Below are 26,303 nucleotides of genomic sequence, written 5' to 3'. Positions count from 1 at the left end.
CAACTTCTCCACATTTAACAGACAAACTATATGTCCCTCACCACCTGTTTCCTATTATTAAGGATCAATGTATAACCATCTATATATTTCACCTGTAATATTTTACTTATGCCTTTTACCACTTTTATCTTGTAAAATTTTGAAAGGCAAGGTCTAAAATCACATCAGCTTGCTCTTATGACTAACGCACTGTAGATAAATATCCATGTAATAAGCCCAAACAGAACAGAATTTACAATGACAAATGACTAAACGTTTCTGATGCAACACATGCCAGATGCTTTTTTCTTACATTTGATGTTTAAGATAGCTAAAATTAAACCAATTAATTACACTGCAGTTACAGATGTTGTTCTAAGATACCTGGGATATAGTTGGTCTGTGGCTCTATTCCAGCTGGAAAATTAGTGTTTTCAGGAATGGAATGTGTGTAGTCATCGAGTGGGGGCAACTCTGCTGGAATTTCTGTATGTCGTGGCACCAATACAGGAGGCAAAACTGAAACGAAAAGCAAGCATCATTAATTTTTCTGTAACAGACTTCTCCCCCAGTTGTGCATGGTGCCACAGTTACAGAATACTGCAGTATGAAAATAGCATAAACATGCTAGATAGGTATTGTATTTATTTAGAAACATCCCATGAATTCTCGGAACTTAGCATTAACAGGGGGTACCAACTTTCTTGACCTCAAAAACGTGCAACAATTCCCATTCAATGTCCACTGAAGGTTTCAAAGAATCTCATACTTGAAGCATTAAAGCATAATTAACCCAAACTGATATGGCACCTGGTGCTCCAAAAACTGACAATACCGATTCCTACTCTTCAAAGTGAAGCTAAATATTATAAAAGACAATTAATATTCTTCATTCAAACTACTACAAATAAACACTTAAAATTAACTGGGCCGTTTCTTTGAATGCTTTCCTTCTCAACATGAGAACTACTCAGCAAAGACAGTCCACGAAGACAGCATGGTGGCTCAGTGGTTAGCATTGCTGTCTCACAGCAGCAGGGACACAGGTTCAATTCCATCCTAGGGTGAGTGTGTGTGGAGTTTTCACATTGTCCCCATGTCTGCGCAGATTTCCGCCAGGTGCTCCGGTTTCCTGCCACAGTCATGCGTATTAGGTGGATTGGCCATACTAAATTGCCTGTAGTGTCCAGGAATGCATAAATTAGATTGAATAACCATGGGAAAAGTAGGGTTAAAGAAAAGCGTAGGCAGATGGGTCTGGGTGGGATGCTCTTCAGAAGGACAGTGTGGACTTGCTGGGTTGAATGGCCAGTTTCCACACCTATGATTCTATTCTATGAATCAGTATCAGAAGCCAAGCAGAGTGGAAGTCTAAAGACTACTCTGGTGAAAGACAAATAAATAACTTAGCAGACACCATTATTCTGGAGGATGTCAACACCACCAGATCATCACTAGCCTTTGAATGATTCAGGTGGCTTATGCACAAACTTAGCTTGCATTGTCGATGGCTGCAGTGGGCAGGCGATAACCTGCAAGACACCAAGTATATGCTGATACTCCAGCTGCAGGGCGACACTGGAAACAATTCACATTACTGCACAATGGTGCTGAAGTGAAGATGGGCAAGAGCATCAAGTTCCTCCAAGTGATGGTCACCGACCATCTGTCCTGGTCCACCCACAACTGACAACGGTCCAGAAAGTACATTAATGTCTCTACTTTCCCAGAAGACCAAGGAAATTTGACAGGTCCCCAAGGATTCTTCCCAATTTTTTAAAATAGGTATACCACTGAAAATATCCTACTCGGATACATCACTGAGACCACAAGAAACTACAGAGTTGTGAACAAAGCTGTACAGGATGTTGGTGAGGCCACACTGTGTTCAGTTTCGGTCACCTCGCTATAGGATGGATGTTATTAATCTGGAATGAGTGAAGACAAGGATGTTGCCAGGGACTGAGTTAAAAGGGAGAGACTGGGCAGGTTAGGTCTTTTTTCTTTAGAGTATAGGAAAATGAGGGCGATTCTTATAGAAGTGTCTAAGATCACAAGAGGGATGGAAAGGATGAACGCACTGTCTTTTTCCAAGGGTTGGAGAATCAAGGACTAGAGGGCAACTGTTTAAGCTAAGAGGGGGAAAAATAAATGGGAACCTGAAAGGCAACTTCTTCATACAAGGGTGGCATACATATGGAATGAGTTGCCAGCAGAAGTGGTTGAGGCAGGTACATTAACCACATTTAAAAAGATATTTGGAAAAATACACGGGCACGAAAAAGGTTTAGAAGGCTATGGACCAAGTGCAGGGAAATGAGGGTGACGTGGATGGACATTTCCGTCATTATGGACTAGCTTGGGTCAAAGAGCCTGTCCCCCATGCTATAGGGCTCTATGACTCAATGATACAGCCCAATCCATTACGCAAACCAGCCTTCCATCCATCTATATTTCCCCCTGCCTCAGGAAAGCAACCAACATAATCAAAGATAACAAAGTATAGAGCTGGATGAACGCAGCAGGCCAAGCAGCAGAGGAGGAGGAAAGCTGACCTTTCAGGCAAAGAACCTTACATAATCAAAGGCCTCTCCACCCCAGTTATACTGTCTTCTACCCTCTTCCATCAAGCAGAAGATATCAAAGTTTGAACACACGTAGAAACAGATTTAAGAATGGCTTCCCTGCTGTTATCAGATTTTTGAATGGACCACTTGAATATTAATTCTGATCTTTTGCTGCAACAGTCACACTGTATTCTGCTACCCTGATGCACTTTGCATGGTACAACTTGCTTGTATAGCATGTGAAGCAGTCTTCATTATCACAATACATGCGATAACAGTAAGGCAAACTCAAACTCCTCCGTTGCGCAATCAATGCAGACTTTAAATAGGTTTCTGTATTCTATTGAAAACTCAGGAGTTTTATTCAACATTAATGCAAAAACTTTGCAAACACAAACTGCAGCTACATCTTAGACTAAGCTATAATGGAATGCATAGACAAAAGGAATATCCAAAGAACATCCACAGCATGCAGTAAATTCTCCATCATTCCAGAATTACATTCGAAGTGTTAAAATCAACAGGACATTTTGTTTACACACTACAGTTTGCAACATCCTACCAGGTTTTGCAAGGAGTGCTCTACACAAATGACAGAATCCTGAAGCTCACATTTATAAATTAACATTAAAAGCCTGGCATCCTACATGCAGTTAAACTTAGCCATATGGATCTATGGTCAACATAAATTGCTTTGCTACACAGAAAACATACTATGCTCGTATACAGCGAGACCCAAAGGTCCCAAGCAAAAGACATCTTCAATGCTTCAACAATGACTTTCCTCCAAAGTCAGGAATGAGAATTTTGCCGATAATTACACAATGTTCAATACCATTTGCAGCTCCTCAGATAATGAGGCAATCCATGTCCATACACAGCAAGGTGTGGACAATATTTAAGATGGGGTTGACAGTGGCTACACTGATGACAGACAATTAATATCTCCATCAAGAGAGAATCTAACCTCCCTGTGGTAAATAGGGAGATTTACCGATTCTGGTGGCTTATACACAGGCTTATCATTAGTGACTTTATGCTACAGTTAAACAGGAAAAGTCAAATTGGCTGGATGGGAAGTTCATAGAATACTTTCAAAGACTGTACTGCTGAAAGAAACTTTCTGGACCAAACACAGTAGACTGTCAGACTTGGCATTGTACAATTAGAAGAGGCAACAGTCCAAATGGTATTATCACTGGACTGTTAATCCAGACACCCAGGAAATGTTTTGGGGACACTGGTTTGAATCCTGTCACAGCCAACGGTAGATACTGAACTGAATAAAAATCTGGAATTAGGGGTGTAATGATGGCCATGGATCCATCGCCAATTGTCAGAAAAATCCATACGGCACACTAATGTCCTTTATGGAAAGAAACTGTCTTCCTTACCTGGTCTGGCCTACATGAGACTCCAGGTGACATTTAACTGCCCTGTAGGCAATTAGCACTGGCCAAGCCAGTGATGCCCTCATCCCATGAATAAATTCTTTATTAAAAAAAACCTTATCTACAAAAGATAGAGGTCAGGAAGGTGACAGAAAGCTCTCCAAAAGTGGAGTTGAGCATAACTCCAACAACATTCAAGCAAGACACCACCCAAGACAAGGGAGAATGCTTGATTGCACCACCTTCAGTATTTACTGCCTCCAAACAACATAGTGGCAATGTGCAAAAAAGATGCAATACAGAAAGTTGTCATGGATGCTTCAAAATTCCTTACTCACAACCTCTATTACTCAGGAAGACAGGGTAACATATTTGGAAAGCACTGCTTACAAGTTCCCCTCTAAATCACACACTGTCCTGACTTGGAAATATTTCACCCTGAATATCACACGTCTAAACCCTGGAACTTCCTAACAGCACTGTAATATGCATGTACACCAGACAGATCACCCTAGTTCAGGGCAGCTGCTCACCAGCACCTTCAAGGGCAATCAAGGAAGGGCAACAAGTGCTCCTTTAAAGAAAGATTTAAAAAATAGCAAAATGGACAAAATTCAAGTTGTAAAAATTAATTTGTAAAATCTAGCTTTAGCTTGCACTCACCTGGTGTCTCCACCCTCTGATAGTGGTATGGATTGACACACACTTCATCCTTTTTAAGATTGAAAGCATATTCACAAGTTTCAATGGCTCGAAGCTCATGGTGACTGTGAAGATCAGGCCATCGCCACAAGCGACAGTAAATAACATGAGGCAAACCTTTGCGATGTGAAACTTGCAGCCGACCATCAAGTGATCTGTACAAAAGAGACAAGATAATGTAGAATGCTGAGGAAATCAGACTATAAATTCTAACTTTATAAAGTTATTACTGAGAAAGTCAGAGTTAATACCTAATTTACCAAAGGAAAATCAACTGACCACTTATTATCACCTTGTGGATTATAAAATTACGGTGGTGTCAGTGAAGGGCTAAGTGAGGGCTGCAGTTAAATTCTCAACTTACAGTACTTTGTTGCAAATCACAGAACATTCCCAGAACCAGTTACACTACAGACATCAAATCATTTTATTCATGAGATTGAGGGCATCACTAGCTGGGCCAGCATTAATTACCCATCCTCAACTAGGGTCAACCACATTGCTGTGGGTCTGGAGTCACAAAAAGGCCAGAGGAAGTAGGCAATGCAGTTTCCTACCTTAAAAAGGACATCCATGAACTAGATAGGTTTTTTCAACCACTGGTTCCACGGGCATCATTGGGCTCCAAATTCAAATTCCACTATCTGCCATGGTCAGATTTAAACCCATATCCTCAGAACATTATCTTGTCTCTGAATAATCATTTAGCATCAATCCAATTAGGCAGTCTCCTCCCCTAGGATATTATACTAGCACTTGCTGAATTCAAAAACTCAGTTAGGTTTTAGTGAATTATACATTCCACCTTAGTATTTCTTGCTTTTGGAAAGGATACCTTCACCTGTAATCCAATTACTAAACTTGCAATAGCAAATTTAACCTTACCGAAGAGGATTTAAATTCAAAATGATCATTCAGACCTAGTTTCTTGAAGATTGTTTTTATGGTATATTAAGAAAAGAAAGACTGTCACCACAAAATGTTTATTTGATCGCTAATTCATAATTGATTTGAAAATATCTATCTTCTGCCATTTTTTTGAAAAAAGTTAAAATTGTGTAAGATTAGAATGGACACATTGTGAAAAAAGGTAGCACAAACTAGCGCTGTCACCTACTGAAATCTGGAACAGCCAAACGTTGTTTGATTGAAACATGCAAAATCGTGAGGGGGCTTGACACAGTTGACATGGAGACAATATTCCCTCTCAGAAGACTTGTAATAAGGGGTCATTGTTTAATGATAAAAGGATTGCCCACTTAAGATTGAGGGTCATAGGTCTCAAACTATCATCTTTAATTGGCAGCAGAAGCAGAGTCTTTGAATATTTTTAATGCAGAGGTAGAGAGATTCTGGATAAGAAAAGGGTTGAAAAGTTAAGGATGAACAGGAGCAGGGTTGAGGTTACAATCAGGTCTGCAGTGTAAGGGGCTCAACAGACCAAATGGCCTGCTCCTGCTGCTTTTAAGACCATAAGAGATAGGAGTGGAAGTAAGGCCATTCAGCCCATCGAGTCCACACTGCCATTTAATCATGGCTGATGGGCATTTCAACTCCACTTCCCTGCACTCTCCCCGTAGCCCTTGATTCCTTGTGAAATCAAGAATTTATTGACCTCTCCCTTGAAGGCATTTAATGTCCCGTTAAACCTTCATGTTCATGTTAAATGCCTATTCTTCCTTGCACAGAAAAATGGCTTAAGAGTGATTAACAATTCAAGCCATAAGATCTGAGTAAAAGGCAATATTTCTGCTGTTACATACAGTACTGTTGCCAGATTGAAGTCATAATCATCAGTGCAGGGCAAAAAGCAAACAAAATAATTTTAATGAAATTTATATTCAATAAAACCAGGTTACAAAATCACAAGTTTGGAAATTCAAGTTTCACACTAGAACTTCAATACTTAAGCAAGACTGACACTCCAGTGCTATAAAATGACTGTTTGCATTGTTGAGGGGAATAAAAGCTGGACAGTGTGTTAAAAGTAGTCAATTGGCTAGGTTCAAGTGCTCTCCTGTTATGTGCCATTCAACCAAGATGATCAAAGAAATTAAAACTCATTCATCTCACTGCTATTTTCAAATTCTTAATAGCTGCCATGCTTGATAACATAATTGTCTGTGTTGTTCAATTTAGAAAGCTTATGAAGGGAAAAAAAAGTCTAAATTAGATTTGTTCATCGATGAATTATTGGATCATAGCAAGTCCAGCAGTTGCGATGTCGTGACTTGACCTAGGTATGTCAGTAAATTAGAAAAAACAGTCAGCCAAGATTTTCACTCATGGCAATGAGGAAGTACTCTCATGTGGATAAGAGGAGGACAACATGAAGATTCAGCAAAACTGCCCTCTTAGTCAAAATCCTGTCAAAGCAACCTCAGCGATCATACATGTAGAATGACAACTTGAGTCAGGTATCAGGGAGTTACAAACAAACAAAATCATCAGAAAAGGATAGGTGTCTCAAATGAAAAGATTAAGGAGATAAAACTACATTGAATCAAATTACCACTAAGTATGAACATTCCAATTTTATGCTCAATGAGTAGGGAAAATCAAAAAGAACAGAAGAGTGGACATTTTGGTTCACATGGAGGCTTGGTCAAGCAGTTCAAACAATTACACAACATAGGGGTTGCGTTACCATTACAGCCATTTGTCTAAGCAGCACTGAATTTCAGACATGCTCTTTGGTGCTTGCTTTACAAGAATTGCAATACTAAAGAATCAATTTTTAACCAACCAGAAGACAAATCCAAATAACAAGATGAAAACCATTAAAAGTGCAGACTTGTAAAGCACTCTTATTTTTCTTCCCCTTAGTTATAACAATTGATTAGGTGTACAAAAACAGCAGAGGCCAAAGATAGCAGGCTTCTTTGTGATGACTAAATGCAGGATGGTGAAAAAGGGAATTGTTTTGTCTTGCTGGAGAGTGTTAACAAGGTAAAACAGTTTTACATTTGACTCTAACAATGGCTTAAGATCAAACACTTTGGGTTTTGGAAATTTGAAAATATTCAGCAAATACTGCCTGACCTGAGTATTTCAGTATCTGTGGAAAGAAATGGTTAAAATTTCTGGCTGATGAGCAATCATAGAAAACGTTACAAATGTTAACATATTTTAAACAAGAACAAAGACAATAGTGCAGAAGTACAATAGGAAAGTTCAATGATGGAGTGGAAAGTGATTAAATAAGAGATAATGGGGCATGGCAAAAGGAGGCATGTATGGAACATGTTAAAATAAAAGCTGGATCTTGAGAAGGGCAAGGGTAACAGCAGAATCACTACCAGGATCTGCTGCTTAAAAGTAGTAATTATGATCTGAAATTGGTCAATGTCATTTTGAATCTGCAAAGTTCATGTGTGTCTTTGCTGCAGAAGAGCAGTAAGTTTCCCAAAGACAAATTACGAGGTGGAATGAAATGGAAGAACTCTAAAATAATCACCTTCACCATTGAGGTATTGGGAAAACTATTAGAAAGGTTGACAATTCTCAACCATATGATGTGTTGACTGGGTATTAAAGGAAGTGGCAGCAGTAATAAAATGTGAGGCTGGATGAACACAGCAGGCCAAGCAGCATCTCAGGAGCACAAAAGCTGACGTTTCGGGCCTGGACCCGCTGAATTAGAACATAGAACATAGAACAGTACAGCACAGAACAGGCCCTTCAGCCCACAATGTTGTGCCGACCATTGATCCTCATGGATGCACCCTCAAATTTCTGTGACCATATGCATGTCCAGCAGTCTCTTAAATGACCCCAATGACCTTGCTTCCACAACTGCTGCCGGCAACGCATTCCATGCTCTCACAACTCTCTGCGTAAAGAACCTGCCTCTGACATCCCCTCTATACTTTCCACCAACCAGCTTAAAACTATGACCCCTCGTGCTAGCCATTTCTGCCCTGGGAAATAGTCTCTGGCTATCGACTCTATCTATGCCTCTCATTATCTTGTATACCTCAATTAGGTCCCCTCTCCTCCTCCTTTTCTCCAATGAAAAGAGACCGAGCTCAGTCAACCTCTCTTCATAAGATAAGCCCTCCAGTCCAGGCAGCATCCTGGTAAACCTCCTCTGAACCCTCTCCAAAGCATCCACATCTTTCCTATAATAGGGCGCCCAGAACTGGACGCAGTATTCCAAGTGAATTCTCCATCAATTCTCCAGCATCTGCAGTTCCCATTATCTCTGGCAGCAGTAATAGTTATTGCACTGGCTAGATTTCAAAATACCTTGTATGTTGGAGGATTCTAGTGGATTGAAAAATAGCTAATGTAACGCATTTACTCAAGGAAGGAGGGCGATAGAAAGCAGAAAACAAGAGCCAGTTAACCCAACCTTTGTTTTAGGGAAACAGCTAGAACCCATTATTAAAAGGGAATACGGCAGAATACGTGATGCAGTTAGGTAGAGTCAACACAACTTTGTTGACGGGAAACCAAAGAGCGGCAGATACTGTAAATCAGGAACAAAAACAGAAATTGCTGGAGAACTTCTGAGGAAGGGTCACCGGACCCGAAACATTAATTCTGATTTTTTTTCTTCTTCACAGATGCTGCCAGACCTGCTGAGCTTTTCCAGCAACTTCCATTTTTGTTCCTGTATTTGTTAAAGAGAAGTTGTATTTAAACATATTGATTAGTGTTTGTTTTGAAGAATAAAATATCTAGCAGATAAAAAAGGGACTCAGACTCTTTGGATTTCCAAACAGCATTTAATAGGAACACAGAACAGTACGTCACAGGAACAGGCCCTTCAGCCCAGCATAATGCAATGACCATGATGCAATTCTAAACTAATTCCATCCACCTGTACATCATCCACACTTCTGTTCCCTGACGTTCATATGTCTAAATGTTACTTAAACTTCAATAACACATCTGCTTCTGCAACCTCCCGTGAAAGCACATTCCAGGCACCTGCTATGCTCTACATACAAGAAACTTTGCCCCTGGTATTTTGACATTTTCACTGTGGGAAACAGATGCTGACCATCCACCCTACCCATTCACCTCAAATTTTGTGTTCTTCTATCAGGTCATCACATCAAAAGATTGTTTGACAAAATAAGAACATATGGAATAGAGAGTAAATTATTAGCACTAAAATAACTGGCTAGCCAATAGAAAGCAGTCAGTAGTGATAAATGGAACTTTTCAGATTGGCAGGCTGTAAGCTTTGAGGGTGCAACAGGGACCACTGTTGAGGTCTCAACTGTGCATCCACTTCTTTCTTACGCAGGAGCTGAATGTATATCAGCTAAGGATTTTTTTTTCAGAACACCAAGATAGGTAGCAGAATAAATTGTCAAGAAGAGTGTGACAGCCTACAAAAGTGGACACAAAAAAATCTTGCAGATGAAATATAGTGTGGGAAAATGCAAACATTTATCCACTTTGTCAAAATGAATGGGAACGCTGTAACACTACTAAAGTGAATAGAAATTACAGAACTTGACATACAAAGACATCTAAGTGCATTGGTGTAAGAATAATTAAGTTAGTGTGAAGCTACAGCAAGTGACTAGGATGAGAACTAAAACATTCTTGGTTATGGGAAGGAGGGAAATGTTACTGCACCTAGACAGAACTGATCACATTTCCAGTACTGCTACTGTTACAGGTTTTTCTTATTTGAATAGTTTGACAGACTGGGCCTGCACCAACTTAAGGTGAATAAGACGTGATCTAAGGGACACAAAGATTCTGAGAGGATCTTCGTGGATATGAGGAAGACATTTGGTCATCAGGGAGACCTCCACTCGGGAACACAGCTGAAGAAATAGATACTTCCCTTTTAAAGTGGAAATGGAGAATAACTTCTTGCATAGGGTTGTTAGTCGAGGGAATTCGCTTCCTAGAAGGTAGTGGACGTGTGTAATTGGACATATTCATTGCTGACTCCGACAGATCTTTGGTAGATGAGAGAATCAAGGGGGGAGTCTACATATAGGACAGTTGGGTCAAGAGACCATAATCAGATCACCTATGCATCAAGTGGTACAATTACTCTCATGCTCCAATAGTACTGACCACCCCTTGTACAAAAGGTATTCAATTCTCCTTCAAAATATCGACCACCAATCTCTCCCTGTACGTCTCTAATGCCAAACCAGCCCTGTCGAGTTATGTGAAGGTGCTAGTGTTAGACTGGGTTCGACAAGGTCAGAAGTGTAGATTGATGATATCAAGCAAACCTGTTGGACTATAACCTAGTGTCATGTGACTTCTGTCTATGGCAACTTATCTTTGAGGGGCATTCTTCTAGGAAGAAATTCTAAACATGCAACATTGGTACGGAAGGTTACATCATGCTAATCATACAACCCATTTCCAACTTCTCCCATCCTGTACAGGTAGGTGGACATGTGCACGTGCACGTGCACATGCACGTGCACATGCACAAGTCTTTGTCAGTGTAGCAGGAGTTAGGACAGCGAGGAATGACTGGTGATGATTTCACCTGGAGGGTCACCACACCTCAGGTGTGGTTCAGAAGGTAGTTCCTTCACGGTATCCTCAGCTGGTAAAGGAATTGAACCCATACTCTTGGCGTCACTGTACATTACAAACCAGCTGTCCCAAGCCAACCAACCCATGCACGCCCCAACGCTCCTCAACAATTTCTGAAGGGTCCCAACCCAAAACATCAAGCTTTCCTGCTCCTCTGATGCTACTTGGCCTGCTGTGTTCATTCAGCTTCACACCATGTTATTTCACATCCCAACACTAAATGGCATGCCTTCAAGGGGCTCGATCACATTTTCTATATCTATTCTCATACCTTGCCATGTCTGCCTTACAGGAAGTGATGAGCTACCACTTGTCCCAACTTTCAAAAAAGTGTGGCCTTCACATTTCACACCCTCTTATACCATTTCCACACCCCTGCAGCACAACTGCACGAAACACCTTCAGCTCACCTCACCATCAGCCACACCGGGGTCCTCACAGAAGTACTGGAGATACAACATCTATCCTTTACCTCCCTTCAACCTTCTAGGACAGCAAACATTTCTTCTGCATGATGCAACAATTTACTTGTACTTCCTTGAATTTAGCGTATCTTTCTCAGAGGGAGCTACTTTGCGAACACTGGAAAAACCAAAAATCAGATCGGAATTTCAGTTTCGTAAACACCAGCAAGCATAGCCCCAAAACTTCCAACAATAGCCAGAATAAGGCTTCTACCAACTGTCATCTTTGTCCCTTTAGAGATATCTCAACAATAGCTCAAGAAACACCTCTCTCAATGAGAGATTTTGCAGTCTTCCAACACTAAATATTGTTCAACATTTTCAGGTCACAGCCAGAATTTGAACTGCATCCTCCAGGTAACAGTGCTTATTTTATCATTGCTAGTTACAACTCTGGGTGCATCTTTTGTTTCTTTACTTATCACATTGACTCAGACCTGCATTCCACCCAACTGCAGATGACGCACTTATTCTTTACTCCAACTTCCTTCCCCTTATACTACCTTAAAAGCGGTTGCATCTGTGGTTCATTCCAGTTCTGACAAAAGTTACGAACCTGAAACATTAGCTGTTCATTATGCTGCTTAACCTATTGAGCATATCAAGCATCTACATAAAATTAGCTAGGTTCAGTCATTTAAAAAAGATAGCAGATTACAAAGTTTGAGAAGATTTGTAGCTCCTGTGGACGAGGTTGTAGACTTGTTCGCCAAGCCGATGTGTTTTTGTTTGCAGACATTACATCACCCTGTCAGGCAACATTGTCAGTGCGCCTCCAGTGAAGCACTGGTGTTCTGTCCTGCTTGTGATGTGTGTGTCTCGGCTTGCTGCAGTGATTGGCACCACTTCTGATTCTGTTTCTCAGTGATCTGTATATCAGGTTAGTTATACACCCGATATACAAACCATTCAGAAACGAAACCAGAAGCGATATCAACACCCCAGCAAGCCAAGACACACACAACAAGCAGGACAGAACAGCAGCGCTTCACTGGAGGCACACTGATGATGTTAGCTAGCAGGGCGATGAAATGTCTACAAACACACCAGCTCAGCGAAGTCTACAACCTCCGATTCCAACATATTCACCTTGTACCTTTTGACAGCAAAACAACCCATGTGCTTCATGGAAGTGGAGAAGCAAGATAGGCATTGTCACATATTAGGGCAAATGACAAAAAATCTGAAGTCAAAAAGAGATAGGTGTTATGGTGTGCCTTATTCAATGAAAATGATAGTAAAATTTAGGCAGAATTCCCGAGCTGAGGCAGCTGAAAGCTCAGCCAGCAATAACAACCAGCATTAAAATAAAAGGATGTTCAAGAGGCTAAGTTTAGATAAATGCAGATACCTTGAGTTTTAAGGTTAGAAGAGAGATGTGGGTGAGGCCACAGAATTTGAAAAGGACAATGAGAATTGGGAAGCCAAAGTGCTGCACGAGCAGAAGATCAGCAAGCAAAGGTGCGAGGGCTTAACACTATTAAGGACAAAGGCAGAGTTTTGAATCAACCAAGTTACGGAGTGTAGAGTGCAGGTGACCAGTCAGGTGTATATTGGGGTAGCTAAATCTAGATGTAACAAAGATGGAAATGTGAGGCTGGATGAACACAGCAGGCCAAGCAGCATCTCAGGAGCACAAAAGCTGACGTTTCGGGCCTAGACCCTTCATCAGAGAGGGGGATGGGGAGAGGGAACTGGAATAAATAGGGAGAGGGGGGGAGGCGGACCGAAGATGGAGAGTAAAGAAGATAGGTGGAGAGAGTATAGGTGGGGAGGTAGGGAGGGGATAGGTCAGTCCAGGGAAGATGGACAGGTCAAGGAGGTGGGATGAGGTTAGTAGGTAGCTGGGGGTGCGGCTTGGGGTGGGAGGAAGGGTTGTGTGAGAGGAAGAACCGGTTAGGGAGGCAGAGACAGGTTGGACTGGTTTTGGGATGCAGTGGGTGGGGGGGTGGGGGGAGCACGGGGAAGAGCTGGGCTGGTTGTGTGGTGCAGTGGGGGGAGGGGACGAACTGGGCTGGTCTAGGGATGCAGTAGGGGAAGGGGAGATTTTGAAACTGGTGAAGTCCACATTGATACCATATGGCTGCAGGGTTCCCAGGCGGAATATGAGTTGCTATTCCTGCAACCTTCGGGTGGCATCATTGTGGCACTGCAGGAGGCCCATGATGGACATGTCATCTAGAGAATGAGAGGGGGAGTGGAAATGGTTTGCGACTGGGAGGTGCAGTTGTTTGTTGTGAACTGAGCGGAGGTGTTCTGCAAAGCGGTCCCCAAGCCTCCGCTTGGTTTCCCCAATGTAGAGGAAGCCGCACCGGGTACAGTGGATGCAGTATACCACATTGGCAGATGTGCAGGTGAACCTCTGCTTAATGTGGAATGTCATCTTGGGGCCTGGGATGGGGGTGAGGGAGGAGGTGTGGGGACAAGTGTAGCATTTCCTGCGGTTGCAGGGGAAGGTGCCGGGTGTGGTGGGGTTGGAGGGCAGTGTGGAGCGAACAAGGGAGTCACGGAGAGAGTGGTCTCTCCGGAAAGTAGACAGGGGAGGGGATGGAAAAATGTCTTGGGTGGTGGGGTCGGATTGTAAATGGCAGAAGTGTCGGAGGATGATGCGTTGTATCCGGAGGTTGGTAGGGTGGTGTGTGAGAACGAGGGGGATCCTCTTGGGGCGGTTGTGGTGGGGTCAGGGTGTGAGGGATGTGTTGCGGGAAATACGGGAGACGCGGTCAAGGGCGTTCTCGATCACTGTGGGGGGAAAGTTGCGGTCCTTAAAGAACTTGGACATCTGGGATGTGCGGGAGTGGAATGTCTTATCGTGGGAGCAGATGCGGCGGAGGCGGAGGAATTGGGAATAGGGGATGGAATTTTTGCAGGAGGGTGGGTGGGAGGTGGTGTATTCTAGGTAGCTGTGGGAGTCCCCTATTCCCAATTCCTCCGCCTCCGCCGCATCTGCTCCCACAATAAGACATTCCACTCCCGCACATCCCAGATGTCCAAGTTCTTTAAGGACCGCAACTTTCCCCCCACAGTGATCGAGAACGCCCTTGACCGCGTCTCCCGTATTTCCCGCAACACATCCCTCACACCCTGACCCCACCACAACCGCCCCAAGAGGATCCCCCTCGTTCTCACACACCACCCTACCAACCTCCGGATACAACGCATCATCCTCCGACACTTCTGCCATTTACAATCCGACCCCACCACCCAAGACATTTTTCCATCCCCTCCCCTGTCTACTTTCCGGAGAGACCACTCTCTCCGTGACTCCCTTGTTCGCTCCACACTGCCCTCCAACCCCACCACACCCGGCACCTTCCCCTGCAACCGCAGGAAATGCTACACTTGTCCCCACACCTCCTCCCTCACCCCCATCCCAGGCCCCAAGATGACATTCCACATTAAGCAGAGGTTCACCTGCACATCTGCCAATGTGGTATACTGCATCCACTGTACCCGGTGCGGCTTCCTCTACATTGGGGAAACCAAGCGGAGGCTTGGGGACCGCTTTGCAGAACACCTCCGCTCAGTTCGCAACAAACAACTGCACCTCCCAGTCGCAAACCATTTCCACTCCCCCTCCCATTCTCTTGATGACATGTCCATCATGGGCCTCCTGCAGTGCCACAATGATGCCACCCGAAGGTTGCAGGAACAGCAACTCATATTCCACCTGGGAACCCTGCAGCCATATGGTATCAATGTGGACTTCACCAGTTTCAAAATCTCCCCTTCCCCTACTGCATCCCTAAACCAGCCCAGTTCGTCCCCTCCCCCCACTGCACCACACAACCAGCCCAGCTCTTCCCCCCCACCCACTGCATCCCAAAACCAGTCCAACCTGTCTCTGCCTCCCTAACCGGTTCTTCCTCTCTCCCATCCCTTCCTCCCACCCCAAGCCGCACCCCCAGCTACCGACTAACCTCATCCCACCTCCTTGACCTGTCCGTCTTCCCTGGACTGACCTATCCCCTCCCTACCTCCCCACCTACACTCTCTCCACCTATCTTCTTTACTTTCCATCTTCGGTCCGCCTCCCCCTCTCTCCCTATTTATTCCAGTTCCCTCTCCCCATCCCCCTCTCTGATGAAGGGTCTAGGCCCGAAACTTCAGCTTTTGTGCTCCTGAGATACTGCTTGGCCTGCTGTGTTCATCCAGCCTCACATTTTATTATCTTGGAATTCTCCAGCATCTGCAGTTCCCACTATCTCTGTAACAAAGATGGAGCAGCGTTTAAGCAACAAGTGTGCGGCAACTGAGGTAGTCAGGCAGCATTGTTGGGATGATAGTACAGATAATATTGTTCGAGGGCACATTGCTTCTTCCATGCCAACAATATGGGATAAGCCAAAAGCACTCCATGGTAAACTGTGCCAGAAAGGAAGGTTTACACATTAGTAACTTTGAAACTAAACACTTCTACCACTGCAATGTTATTTTATGTGCAACATGTTACCACTCTGAAGTTACAACTTTAAAATACAGATATTATCGTACTCAGGTATTTGAGTGTTAAGGTTCTCTTTACTTGGACTACTGAGTTCTTCGCAACAGCAAAAATAAAAGAAAAACAAAGTGATAACATGCGATGATTCAATAAGAAAAAAAAAGACACCAACACATTAGGACATTATGCTCATCATCCCTGTCCTATCTTTTGAGTTATCCAATTAGTGTCACTCTGCTGCCCTTCCCCACCAGGCCGACAGTTTTCCCTGCTAATAATAAGATTTCCCATTTGGTGGTCATTCAACCTGCTTCCACTTCCTTTCAGCTAGCACAGGGAGTCACTGGCTTAATCACACTACACTATTAATTCAGAGACCCAGTAATATTCTGCAGACCAAAGTTCAAACTCCGCCACGGCAGACGAATGAATTTGAATTTATAAGAAAGTCTGGAAGAGTTCAACAATGATCATGAAATCATGTCAACTGTTAGAAAGACCCGTCTGAACAAAAAGGCTGTTCCTTTGCTGTACTGTTCTTCGGCCCACTAGCTGTACCAACGCAGGATGGTCTGTAGTTTAGAAAAGTTTATGCTCTACATTGTCCATATCACTATTTCCTGCCTTTTTGTGTATCTGCGAAGACATCAGAAGTTGCTGTAATATCTGTTTCTGCCACTTCCTCAGGCAACACATTCTGGATGGAGTTTGTGCCTAGAAAAAAAAAATTGCCTCTCAGCACCTTTAAACTTGCCCTCTTTTACCTTAAACTTGTGTCTTCCAGTAATTGACATTTCTACCCTGGGAAAGAGACTCCAACTATCTAGGTTTCTCAAATGTGTAATGTGTAAGCTTTCATCAGGTAACCTCTCAGACACCCAACATACAAGTTTTTCCAGTCTCTCAAAAAAAGTCTGTGGAGGGTAGAAAAAGCAAGCTTTTTTTCCTTTATTCTTTTTCCAATCTAGAGTAAATGGAATGAAAGCTACAGCAGTTGCATGCTCCTCTTACAGGGCGTGGGAGGTAAGGGTCACCACTAGTGTCCCTTTTGACTTAGCCTGCAAGAAGTGCACACAACTTCAGGTCCTCACAGAGCACATTAGGGAACCGGGGCTGGATGAACTCTGGATCATTCGGAAGGCTAATGGGGTGATAAAGAGTTATAGGGAGGTTATCACACCCAAGTTACAGGACGAAGACAGGTGGGTGACTGTCAGGAGGGGGAAGAGGGAATAGACAGATAGACAGTGCAGGGATCCTGTGGTCGTTGCCCTCAACGGGGGACAATCTACTGGGGAAAGCCATAGCGGCCAGGTCTCTGGCACTGAGTCTGGCTCTGTGGCTCAGAACAGAAGGGGCAAGAATAGGAGAGCAATAGTGACAGGAGATTCAATGGTTAGGAGAACTGACAGGAGATTCTGTGGTACCAAGCGAAACTCCCGGATGGTATAACAAGATGTAGAGCTGGATGAACACGGCAGGCCCAGCAGCATCAGTGGAGCAGGAAGGCTGCTGTTTTGGACCTAGAGCCTTCTTCAGAAATGAATCTTTCTGACGAAGGGTCTAGGCCTGAAACGTCAGCCTTCTGTTCCTCTGATGCTGCTTAGCCTGCTGCGTTCATCCAGCTCTACACCTCGTTAGCTCAGATTCGCCAGCATCTGCAGTTCCTGCTATCTCCCAGATGGTATGTTGCCTCTCAGACACTATGGTCAAGGATGTCTCAGATCAAGTCTACAGGATTCTTAAGGGGCAGGAAGAACAGCCAGAAGTTGTTGTACACATTTGGTACCAATGACATAGCTAGGAAATGGGCTGAGGACTTGAAAAGTGAATATAGTGAGTTAGGATGGGAGTGAAAAGCCAGGACGAGCAGAGTAGTAACCTCAGGATTACTATCGGTGCCACTGGCTAGTGATGTCAGGGATAGAGAGCAAGTGCAGGTGAATATGTGGCTACTGAGCTGGTGTAGGAGGGAGGGCTTCGGATATATGGATCATCGGGATACCTTCTGGGGAAAGGTGGGATCTGTACAGGAAGGGCGGATGGCACCTGAACTGGAGGGACAAGAATATCCTGGGCGGGAGGTTTGCTAGAGCTTTTCGGGAGGGCTTAAACTTGTTTGGCAGAGGGACGGGAACCGGAGAAACCTATCAGTCAATGGGGTAGCTGATGTACGGGCTGATACAGCAAGCAGAGATTCTGTGAGGAAGAATAGGCAGTTGATAGGGCAAAGTAGCAGTAAGTGCGATGGGTTGAGGTGTGTATTTTAACACACGTAGTGTCAGGAATAAGGGTGACGAACTAAGAGCATGGATCAGTACTTGGAGCTATGACGCTGTGGTCATTATGGAGACTTGGATAGCACTGCGGCAAGAATAGTTGTTGAGTGTTCTGGGGTATAGATGTTTCAAAACAAATAGGGAGGGAGCGAAGAGAGATGGAAGCGTGTCACTGCTAATCATGGATGGTATCACAGTTGCAGAAAGGTCGTGGAGGAGGGTTTGTCCATTGAGTCAGTATGGGTGGAAGTCAGAAACAAGAAAGGAGCAGTCACAATTAGGAGTTTTCTATAGACCGCCCAACAGCAATAAAGACATGGAGGAACAGACTGGGAGACAGATTTTGGAAAGGTGCAGAAGTAATAGGGTTGTTCTCATGGGTGACTTCAACTTCCCCAACATCGACTGGAACCTAAGTGCAAATAGTTTGGATGAAGCAGATTTTGTCAGGTGTGTCCAGGAAGGATTTCTGACTCAATATGTACATAGGCCAAATTGGATTTAGTGCTTGGCAACAAAACAGGCCAGATGTCAAATCTTAGTGGGAGAGCATTTTGGCGACAGAGAACACGACTCCCTGACCTTTACTACAGTCACGTCTAGGGACAGGAGCAGACGGTATAGGGAAGTATTAATTGGGGAACGGAAATTATCATGGGAATTATTAGGCAAGAACTGCTGAGCATAAACCAGGATCAGTTGGTCTCAGAGAAATGCATGACAGAAATACAGAGGTTGTTTAGGGAGCAGTTGCCACAAGTACTGGTTAGGTTTGCCTAACCAAGGCAAGGAAGGGGTTGTCAACAAACTTTGGATGACAAGACACGGGGAACATTTAGTCAAGAGGAAGAACAAAGCTTAAGGTTGAGGAAGCAAGGATTGGATGGGTCTCGAAAGGTCGATAAGATAGCCAGGAAGGAACTGAAGAATGGACTTAGGAGAGCCAGAAGTGGCGTGAGAAAACCTTGGTGGGTAAGATCAAGGAAAATCCCAACAGCACTCTATGCTAATGTGAGGAACAAGCAGATGGCCAGAAATGAGAGTAGGGCCCATCGGGGATAGTGGAGGCAACGTGCACAGAGTTAGCAGGTAGGGAAGGTCCTTAATACAGGCCATCTGCACGGGGAAATGCAAGTATTGTTGATCAGTACACAACGAACAACTACACCTCTCAGTTGTGAACCATTTCAATTTCACCCGCACCCACCCACCCCCACCCCAACTCCTCGGATGACATGGCCATCCTGGGCCTCCTGCGTTGCCACAATGACACCACCCAAAAGATGCAGCAGCAGCATCTTAATTCGCTTGGGAACGCTGCAGTTTAACCGTAGGAATGTGGGCTTCACAAGCTTCAAATCTCCCCTCCCCCAACCACATGCCAAATGCGGCTGCTTGGCCTGCTGTGCTCATCCAGCTTCACACTGATCTCAGATTCTCCAGCATCGGCAGTTCCTACTATCTCTGTAATGTCCTTAATGACTACTTTGGTTCAGTATTCACCAGTGACAAGGACCTCGACATTTGTGAGGACAGTGTGAAACAGGCAGATATGCTTGAACAGGTTGATGTCAGGACGGAGAATGTGCTAGAAAGTTTGAAAAACATGAGGATAGATAAGTCCCCTGAGACAGATGGGATTATACTCAAGGTTCCTACGGGGGGCAAGGGAAGAGATTGCTGCCCCTTTGGCGACGATTGGAGGGTGGAAAATGTCATTCCCTTGTTCAAGAAAGGGAATAGGTACAATTCTGGGAATTACAGACCAATTACACTTATTTCTGCGATGGGCAAATTATTGTAGAGGATTCTAAGAGACAGTATTTATGATTATATGGAAAAGCACAGTTTGATTAGGAATAGTCAGCATGGCTTTGAGGAGCGCAGATCATGCCTCAAGCCTTACTGAATTCTTTGAGGATGCGACAAAACACATTGATGAAGGTACAGCAGTGGATGTGGTGTATGTGGATTTTATCAAGGCATTTGAGAAGGTTCCCCATGGTAAGGCTCATTCAGAAAGTCAGGAGGCATGGGATTCAGGGAAATTTGGGTGTGAATACAAAACTGGCTGTCCAATAGAAGACAGAAGGTGGTAGCAGATGTAAAGTGTTGAGTCTGGAGCACAGTGACCAGTGGTGTTCTGCAGGGATCTGTTCTGGGACCTCTGCTCTTTGAGATCTTTACAAATGACTTGGATGAGAAAGTGGAAAGGTGGGTTAGTAAGTTTGCCGATGACACGAAGATTAATGAAGTTGTGGACAGCGTGTAGGGCTGTTGGAGGCTGCAACAGAACACTGACAGGATGCAGAGCTGGGCAAAGAGGTGGCAGATGGAATATATCCCAGAAAAGTGTGAAGTGATTCATTTTGGAAGGTCAAGCTTGAAGGTGACTATTACGAGGGGGCACAATTTTAAAGGTGACTGGAAGAAGCTATCAGGGAGATGTCAAGAAGTAGGTTCTTCACACAGTGGTGGGCACATTGGAACGCACTGCCAGCAATGGTGGAGTCAGATAATTTCGAGACTTAAAGCGCCTCTTGGATAGTAAAATAAAGAGTATGTGGGGTAATTTGATCTTAGTAGGATAACAGGTGGGCACAACGTCGTGGGCCAAAGGGTCTGTACTGTTCTGTGTTCTTGCGTGGAAGCAGGCCATTCAGCCCATCATGTCTACACAGACCCTCCAAACGGCATCCCACCTAGATACACATCCGACCTTATCCCTATAACCTGCATTCCCCATGGCTAATCCACCTAACCTGCACATTTTTGGACTGTGGGAAGAAACTGGAGCACCTGAAGAAAACCCTCGCAAACATGGGGAGAACATGCAAAATCCACATAGACGGTCACCAAGGATGGAATCGAACCTAGGCCCCTGGCAGCAGCATTAACTATTGAATCTCTCCAGTTATACCCTCCAAACCAGCAATACCTTAACCTTTCCTGTACTCTCTCCAAAGCCTTCACATCTTTCTTATATTGACATGCCCTACTCCAGACTCAGCATCCAACATATCCTTCTCCTTTGTGAATACCAATTTGTTAAATATTTGTTCAGGCCTCACCCACTTCCTTCAGCTCCTCACAAATTTCATCCTTTGTCCTTGAGTGGGCCTATTTGTTCCCTAGCTATCCTCTTGCACTCGATATACATATATTTGGGATTATTCTCAATCCCGTTTTGCCCAGGACTTTGCATGGTCTTTTTTACACCTCCTAAAGTTCTTTCCTGCTTTCTTTATATCGTTTGAGAACTGTCTTCAGTTTCTTAAACCTTAGACATTTTCTTTTTGACTGACCTCACCATTTCTCTCATCATCCAAGATTCCCAAATCTTGCCATCCTTATCCTTCATTTTCACAGGAACATGCTAATCCTGAACACCAAATCAACTGTCCCTTAATAGATTCTCACATGACAGATATGGATTTACCCTCAAAACAGCAGCCCCCAAGCTCTATTCCCCAATTCCTGCCTAATATTGTTAGTTAATCTTCCCCAACTCAGTATTTTAACACGTGGAGCACTCCTAACCACAAGCAACTTAGAAAGCTTATGGAATTATAGTCACTGTTTCTGAAATGCTCCCTCACAAATTTCAACCACCTGGTATCAGGGAATGAACCCAGCCAAGTCCAGCGCAGCTCTTCACCTAGTTAGGCTACTTACGTATCACTTCAAGAAACCCTCCTGATCACACCAACTAAGGAAGTTCCAGTCAAGATTGGGAAAGTTAAGAATCACCCACCACAACCACCTGGCGTTTTTGCATTTTTCCAAAATCCATCCACATATCTGTTCGGAGGCCTGTAAGACAACCCAAAGTGAATGCAACCTTCCGATTCCTGAGATCTATCCATATGGATTTACTGGATGAGCACAGAGGTGTCCACTCTCCGTACAGCTGGGACATTCTCCCCAATCAATCACATCATTCCCCCACACCTCTTAAAATCTATCACACCTGAAGCATCTAAATCCTGAGAAGTTATGCTGTCAGTCTGATCCCTCTTTCAACCTAGTCTCAATAATAGCTCCAACATCATTATTATGCATATTAATCTAAGCTCTAAAAACTCATCTGCTTTACCTGTCATACACGTTAAAACAAATGCTTTAGACTGCCATTGTTCAATACCCTTTCCATCTGTTCTTCCTTTTAGCTTGAGCACTAATGTCCTTTTGGTAAGGAAACTGCCATCTTTACCTGATCTGGCCTACTTGTAAGTCTAGGCCCACAGCAATGTAACTGGCATTTAAAGGTAATTAATTAAGGCCAATAAATATCTGAAGTCCAAATATCATTCTTGCAAACCTAAGTGGCCTAAAAAAACTCCCGATTACAAAAATTCACTCTAGCTTTTTGATGAAGTTGCAGATAGTGAGGAGGATTGTCAGAACATGATATAGATCAGTTGGTGGCATGGGTAGAAATATAGCAGATAGAGTTTAATCCACACAAATATGAGGTGATGCATTTTGGAAGGTCAAGTGCAGGTGGAAATCATACAGTGATTGGCAGAACTCTTAGGAGTATTGATAAGCACAAGGATCTGGGTGTGAAGATCCAGATCAGAGAGGCTGGCAGCACAGGTAGACAAGGTAGATTTTTTATAAACAGGCTTATAGTATGGCTGGCCTTCATTGGAAGGAGCATTGAATGTAAGGACAGACCAAGTTATTCTGCTGCTCTATAGAACTTTAGTTAGGCCACACTTGGAATATTGCATATAGTTCTGGTCACCACACTACCAGAAGAACATGGATGCTTTAGAGAGGGTACAGAAGAGGTTTACCTAGTATGAGGATGTTGCCGAGTATGGGGGATTTTCTTTTAGCTAAGAAAGGTTGACTGCAGGAGGTTGAGGGGCAATCTGAAAGGTGGTTAAAAGATTGTGAATGGCATGGTTAAAGAGGAAATTAAGAGGCTTTTACCCCCCAGGGTGGAGGGGTCAATTACTAGTTGACATGGATTCCAGGGGCACTTTGAGTGTGGGGGATTGCACTAGTCTACAGGAGATACGCAAGGCAAGTTTTTTCATGCTTAAAAAAAATAAAAAGGGTGTTGAGTGCCTGAAACATACTGCCCAAGGTGGTGGTGGAATCAGACGCAATAGTAGCATTCAAGAAACACCTAGACAAACACACGAAAAGGAAGGGACGAGAAGATGCGGACCCTGTAAATGAAGGTAGTTTTAGTATGGAATGGCAAAATACGTTGGCCCAGACTTGGGAAGGCGGGAAGGCTCGAAGGCCTATTTCTTTGCTTGTTCATTTTTAATTCCCTTTTTCTGATTGCTAAACATTCTGCTACTGGAAACATTTCCACTTTGTTTTTCCAACTGACAAACAAACATTCAAAACTTAATTGATTTTTAGTCTGCTCAGATCTAATAAGAACAATCCCAGGTTCTCTAGTATCACCATGCAACTGCAGTCTTGAACGTCAAATACCATGCCAGCAACTGCACTGGCACCTTCTTCAAAGTTTTGGTATAATTTTCAGTGTTTTGTTCAAAATTGGATTCAATACTCCAGATGGCATCTAACCTGCTAGTTATGAAGGTTCAATGTGAACTCCTTGTTTTTGCTTAGAACATTAAGGACCTCAATATCAGAACTGGAGTAGGCCAGTCAAACCCTCAAACCTATTTTGCCATTCAAGGAGATCATTGATGATCTGTGGCCCAACCTCAACACCTGTGTTTGGCCTGTATCCCTTACTATCTTGCTTAACGGAAAAATCTCTCATTTAAAATGAATAACTGATTTAGCATCGACCACCACTTGTGGAAGTGAGCTCCAAATCTCTACATGGAAAGTGTGGTAGAAGTGCCTCCTAACAAGTCTAAAATTTAGGACCAGACTATGCCCTTAATTCTACAGTCTCCGGTTTAGTTAGTTAAAGTAGGTATGCCTTCTGAAACATTAACCCAAGAATTGGAAATCAATTTACAAACTGGAACTATGGAATAATTTTAAAAACTGTCAACAAACCTGGAGTTACAATCTCGATTGGAATCATAACTCCCTTTGACTGAAAACTGTACAGAAGGGCAAATGATACATTACAATATTGCTGAAAGCTTATTTGTAACTAATTACAACGCTCAATTTTTGTTTTTCCCCCCATGATAAGTAACTAGACAGCCATCCAAGAATTAAGTATTTAGAGGAGAATTTCTTTTCAACATCAGGGCAGATGTATGTCTGACGTGAACAATGCAAACGTTACTGCTTCTTCTCTTTAGTATTTGACTCAAACCAGAGAAATCTACTGGTGAAAAATTGATATCCCAAGAATGTCCTTCTTAGCCAAGATACAGGTATATTTGTCAAAATGAAGAGGCTACACTAGTTCCACAATGAGTGGGCGAATGTGGAATAAGAAGAAAATTGAACTTCAACGAATCAAATGTTCAGGCTTATCAGCAACATAAAGCCAGTCAAAAATGTAGAGAATCATCATCCACAAAGAAACGTGCCTGTCTTACATGGAAAATACTGCTTCAGATAATCATTTCCAGAAAGGTTAATGGTGATGCTCATTAGGACTACAAGCTGTAAGTTACACAGCTGCCCAGAGGAAATGGGACAAGTGATATTCGTGGGTCAACCACATATTGCTTTCATTTGGGATCTGACAAGTTTAACAAGACAAAGCTGTCTTTAAATCTTCCACATTATTTTTCTTTAATAAATACTGGAAATACACAGGTCTGGCAGCATTGGGTGAAGTGAGAGTGAATGTGGAAATGGAATGAAGGAGTGTAGGAGATTGTGTGGGGGGCAGTGTGCAGCAAGTATAAGCAGGGTGGGTAGGGAGAGCAGGAGAGAATAGAGGTGAGGAGGTATGCTTCATCAAATACAAAAAGTTGGTTTCCGTTCTCCACCAATGCTACTAGATCTGCTTCGTTGTTTCAATCAGAATGATGGAAATAGCACTACATAGTGAAAAAAACTAAACATTTTGATTAACAATATTCAAAGTATTAACAAGACTAAATGTATATAAAAATACAAATTGCTCACCTTCCGCAAAATATTTTAAAAACACTTTTTAAAGCATGTATTATGAATATTAGCACAGCTACACTCCAGTTAACAATTTTTAAAATTACATTCCCATTGCTGATAATGGTTAAGTCAACCTAGTAAACATGATTGTTGTTTGAATAGATAACCTGTTATTCATTAATTGTAATTAGCCTTTATGTATAAGATACATATCCTTTGTATTTTGTGAATCAAATAAGATTTGTTGTAAAACCAGATTTAAAGTGAGAAAATACTGTAAGTACATATTAGGCACATCTGTGAAGAAATAAGATACGTTAACCTATTTTGGGTGTACACCCTCTTTTCAACGTAGTTGTGCCATGTATTTCCACCATTTTTTTTCTGACCTCTGTTTTAGAATCCACAAAAAGAGAAAACTAAAATAAAAACACCAAGCGTGAATTCAAACATTGACAACTCTCAAATGTCCACAAGTTAATCCCAACATCCCACTGTGTGGAAAAACAGAGCTTTTAGTGACTGTATATTCACCTGGTTTGCTCAGGAAAGCTGTAAAGGCCTGTTGTATCCCACTGATCTACTGTACCAGGTGTACTCAGTCCCCAAATTTCAGAGCATGTGCTGTGCATAAAATTAGAAAAAAAAAGGTAAACATGGGGCATGGTGTAGTGGAAAAGCTGATGGAGGGTTATACAAGTAGACAAACATAAAAATAAGTTGCTTTAAAATAAATGTCAAGATTCCAATCAAACAATAAGCTTTAGGGAAAAAAAAAGAATATGCATTTGTTCAACTTACCATGGAAGCTTACTGCATAGTGGTTGATGTTCCACAATGCATGCCAGAAACAGACATTTTTCACAAAGCATGCTTCAAAATAAAATGTTCAGTGATAAACAGGTAGGCACACATATTCCCTTCCC

General features: G+C 43.0%; 1 protein-coding gene across 4 annotated transcripts in view; it reads right to left on the bottom strand.

Moving 5' to 3' along the window:
* smad2 (SMAD family member 2) overlaps positions 1–26,303 on the bottom strand; it is a 102,348-nt gene that overhangs the window by 39,578 nt on the left and 36,467 nt on the right. For 2 of the 4 annotated variants that reach the window (XM_048529437.2, XM_059649820.1), the window contains exons 2-4: positions 25,912–26,001; positions 4,601–4,794; positions 364–498 (exon numbers count right to left, since the gene is read on the bottom strand). In XM_048529437.2, the coding sequence (XP_048385394.1) occupies positions 364–498; positions 4,601–4,794; positions 25,912–26,001 (419 nt within the window). The remainder of the gene's footprint in view (positions 1–363; positions 499–4,600; positions 4,795–25,911; positions 26,002–26,303) is intronic. The other 2 variants (XM_048529445.2, XM_059649821.1) reach the window with 1 other exon arrangement.

The sequence above is a fragment of the Stegostoma tigrinum genome, chromosome 1 (assembly GCF_030684315.1).
Source record: "Stegostoma tigrinum isolate sSteTig4 chromosome 1, sSteTig4.hap1, whole genome shotgun sequence".
NCBI classification, from domain to species: domain Eukaryota; kingdom Metazoa; phylum Chordata; class Chondrichthyes; order Orectolobiformes; family Stegostomatidae; genus Stegostoma; species Stegostoma tigrinum.
Note: the sequence above shows the minus strand (reverse complement) of the source record. Positions and strands in the feature narration are given on the sequence as shown.